General features: G+C 34.6%; 1 gene segment (V, D, J or C); it reads left to right on the forward strand.

Moving 5' to 3' along the window:
* The first annotated feature begins 339 nt into the window (after positions 1-339).
* Positions 340-907, forward strand: LOC110342015. The segment is given in 2 exon segments: positions 340-440; positions 597-907. Coding segments are annotated over 2 exon segments (360 nt in total).
* Positions 908-4,768: the final 3,861 nt, after the last annotated feature.

Raw genomic sequence — 4,768 nt, forward strand, 5'->3', positions numbered from 1 at the left:
GTGTAGATTATAAGAAACCAAACTCAACACACATTTATCATGAGAAACATAACACTCAAACTGCTCACTAGAACTTGCCTTGCTTAGAAGATCAAATTAAACAAGGCTTAAGAGAAAAGCAGAACAATTCACCACAAGAGAGGTAAAGAAAAACAAAGAAATGTTCTTTGCTGTCAGTGTAATACCTCTAACTACTTAGACACTGCTCTCAATTATGCAGGTTTTCCCTAAATATAGGTCTACAAGAGTGTATAAGCCAAGAGATATCTATGACATATCTTTTTATTTGCATATTTTAACCTCAGAACCCACAAATATCTCACAGTTGTTTAAAAGTAATGTACTTTTCAGAAGAGTAGTAATTAGTCTGTGACTGACATTAGAAAACACAATGGATTTTTGGGTGCAGATCTTCAGTTTCATGCTAATCAGTGTCACAGGTAAGACAGGTTCTGAGTTCAGAACCCAATATTATTTTGTGTGTAAGATAAATTATCTTTCATTTTGTATCTCCTAAATGTTGAATTGTATTAAATTATTTGTGTATCTCTATGTCTACTAACGTTGCTCTCTTTTTGTTTTTATATTGATCATAGTGTCCAGGGGAGAAATTACACTTACCCAGTCTCCAGCATCTAAGACTGCATCTGAGGGGGAGGAGGTCACCATCACTTGTAGTGCCAGCTCAAGTGTAAGCACCAGTTATTTGCACTGGTACCAACATAAGCCTAGAGGTTCCCCTAAACTACTAATTTCTGAAACATCTAAACTGGCTTCTGGAATCCCAACTCGCTTCAGAGGCAGTGGGTCCGGGACATCTTATTCTCTCACAATCAGCAGCATGCAGGCTGACGATGCTGCCACTTATTTCTGTCAGCAGTGGAGTAGTAACCAATGCCCACAGTGATATAGACTGGAACAAAAACCCTTAACCTACCCGAAGCCCAGCTACTTCCTCCTAGAGATTAAATATGGCTAAAGTTTTCAATGATACGTGGAAGAATTTCTCAGATTTTCTTCAATGGAGACATTATATCATATGTATATATGTGTGTATGTGTATGTATGTATATGCTTCTTACATTTAATATTTCTTACGTTAAAACTTTTTATGAAAATTTGGTATATTATTTTACCTCTACCAGTTGCATTGATTGGCTTTCACGATGAAAACATTTCTCCTGGAAAGGTTGCTTGTATGATACATTGCTGCATTGATTGAGTTTGGATAAGTGTGGAAAAAGTATGCTTACAAATTTCAAAGTAGCTTTGTCTTATTAAGCCTTATCTGAGGTTTATTCAACTACCAGGGTGTTGAGCTTTTCAGCCTGTTAGATTTTCCTGCCTTCACGAGTAAGGCATTTTTGGAACAGGTGCATTTGAGTGTCTTTAGCAGTGTGATTTGGTTACTTTAATGTTTTCTCATGCTATGGAGGAATTGAAAATTTCCAGTGTCTTCAGAGGTGGATGACATTACAAGTTAGTCAGAAGAATCATGCAAATAAACTACTTTCTTAGAGAACTAGTAGATACAGTGTTAGAATGGAAACTATGTCAGGCCTCACTGATATTAACAGCCACAGGAAATCATATTATTAACCAGTTGGTTTCAAATAATAGCATGCAGTAGTCCATATAGTTTGCTTAATATATTCTTTACCATGCCATTTCTGTCTTTGGGTAACTTAATGTCTTCAATATCCAACTTCACTCCAGGGCTACCGTGAACTAAATGATGATTTCTTTATTCTCTATTTTTATTGTTTATTGAAGTAAAATGTGGCAGACAGCCCCACTTAGTCACTTCACAGGAGGTCTCCAGGAACCTTTTCATGTGGTCTCTACTCACTTCACTAATCTCAGGATCTTCTCTGGTTGAATACTCTTCCTCAAGATTGTCATTTACTATAAATATCTGACTAAATCTTCCTAGTAAAAGATTACCCATCTTCTTCTGTCTTCTGATCTTTGTTCCCTAATAGACCTTATTTTCCTTTGAAATTGTACTGCCAGTTTATGCTTGAAATGCTTTGGTCTCCAAAAAGTATTTTGTGAGCAAATAGTATTATCTTTCTATTCTTATTACAAATCATTGAAACACATCATCAATAAAAAACCAATAAAGCAATAGAGGGCTAATACATGGACATTTAAATTATTTTATATTTTTTATGCATCTGTGTATATGTGAATTGGCACACATGTTGGAATCTGATGACAACATTCTGGAATCATCTCTCTCCTTTAAACATCTAGGTCATAGTAATTGCCCGCATATTGTCAGATTTGGCAAGCATCTTTACAGGTCAATCCATCTCTCTCACCTTTGAAATTTCTTTTAAATTCTGAAGAAATAAATCAAAGACAACACTAAATAAAGTATGCATATACTCATGGCTTTGTAGAAATGATATTGAGAAAATAATCATCTGATCAAACCCTATTGATGGATACAATACAAACCAGAATGGCATCTTTTCCGACAGAAAAAAGTCTTACCATTCATTTGGAACCTGATTACAGAGACAAAATCTGGGGAAACTACAATAACTAATCTTGTCATACTATTGAAGTAGAATAATATACAATATTTTATTATCACAGACAAACTTACAGATTATTTAAGTAGATATTAACACTCAGATTTTGACAATGCAACTAGAGTGAACTATATGGTAAACATAAACATGCAAACATACAAAATGGTGTATACAGAAATAAAGACAGAATCTTTTACAAATTTTTCTGTGAATATAGATGTGCACATATAGAAAATGAAACTAGGCCATTATATATCACCCATTATCACATAATTGTTCAAATATCTCAATATAAAACCTGAAATGGAAAAATTTGGAAGCTGTGGTATATGCTGTATCAGAGACTGTTGCTGTTGTTTTCTTTCCTTCCAGCCTGGCCCTACAGCAACCTCAACTGCAAGAAACACATAAATGGTATATTAGTTTTAAAATTATTGGCCAGTTACTTGGGCTGCTTATTGGTTATCTTAGTCTTAATAATTAACCCATTTCATTTAATATGTATATTTCCACGTTGTTTTGGATTACAAGAGAATACCTGGCATATCCTCTCTTCCCAGGCTCTACATGATGATTTTGTCTGCCTATGTTTCCCAGCATTTTCCTTGTATCCTAGCCTTGCATATAGTTCCTGCCTGGCCAATCTGCCAATCAGTGTTGTATTCATCTTATCCATTGATAAGAGAAATATATACAAAGAAATACGTCTCTCATTAGGAGACTTTGCTAAATTGGTGTGGCCTTGATAGAGTGAGTTTGTGATTAAAGATAGTTTTGCATATGCAAACGGCCACATATGGCCAGATGATTTCTCCATGCTGTTCCTGTGTCAGGAGGTAAAGTTCTTAGTGCCATACTTGCCAACATGCTCCCTGCAGTGAAGATAATATAATAACCATCTGAATCTGTAAGCAGGCCCTAATTAGATGTTTTCTTTATAAGCTTTGACTTAGTCAGGGTGTCTCTTCACAGCAATAGACCAGTCACAAAGAATGTATTTATTCAAGACATAAGATCAACAACTGACAATTAGGATCTCCTGAATATAAAAAGCTTCTATGCAGCAGAGAAAACAATCGTGATTGAAGGGTCTGTCTACAGAAAGAAACAATGTTTGCCAACAATACATCTGACAGAAAATTAGAATTTAGAAATCATAAGGAACTCAAAAGCATAAACACATAGGCCAATAAAAAGTTTATAGATAACAAGGAATCAAATATAAACATCCTATCTTATCATGACATAAAAGCAAAATACAGCTGTATTCCATATGGCTAGAAACAACTATTATCAGAACTGAATTATTGAGCAAATTCCCGGTAACAGGCAGGAATTTATCATTAGTTATTGGTCATGGATAATCAAGCGATTGTACAATTATTAGAGCAACCTTATTGCCCAACAGAAAAGATGACAGTATAATATAAATTAGGACACAATGTACTTCTGAAATGCAATAGAGGAACCAAAGTGGTTGTGATCTAGATGCTTTATCCCTGCTGGAAGATAAGTTGATATTTCCTGGGAAAATGAAATCACAGATGATCTTACATTTTCATGAATCCTGCATCTACTAAACTAAAAAAGATTGCTCACATTCGGAGAAGTGGGACTATTGTCATATAATCAAATACAATCTGATAAGGTATGAGAATCACTTTAGAGGAGGTAATCCATGCATAGTACTATAAACATGGATATTAAAAAAAACAGGGATGGATACAGATCACAAATTCTAAGTAGTTACTGAATAGTCTTCTCTCTTATTCAGATGAATTTGTTATAGGAGTCTTTATGAATGAGTCTCCCAAAGTCAATGATAATGGAATTAAGAGATGCCACCCATGAAACAAATAGAGGGTATCTCTCGGATATTTTGAATCAAAATCTAGATAACTTTTTCATGGTATACACTAACACAGGTCTTCTCAGCCTGTGAGGACCTTTGATAATTGGATGACCATTTCACCATTGTCAGCTGAGATCATCTGCATGTTAGATATTTATGCTAAAATAAATATCAGAAAAATTAAAATTATGAGGTAGCAACAAAAAGCGTTTTACTGTTAGGTTCATCCCAACATAATTAACTTTATTAAAGTGTAACAGAATTTTGAAAATTGAGAAGATGGGTGGGTAATCAAGCAAGATTTTACACAATTGTAAATGATGTATCTCTAATTACAGGGAAATGGCCTTCACTCCAGGGAGTTCTTTGGAATGAA

Source organism: Mesocricetus auratus, unplaced genomic scaffold (assembly GCF_017639785.1).
Source record: "Mesocricetus auratus isolate SY011 unplaced genomic scaffold, BCM_Maur_2.0 Super-Scaffold_100676, whole genome shotgun sequence".
NCBI lineage: Eukaryota > Metazoa > Chordata > Mammalia > Rodentia > Cricetidae > Mesocricetus > Mesocricetus auratus.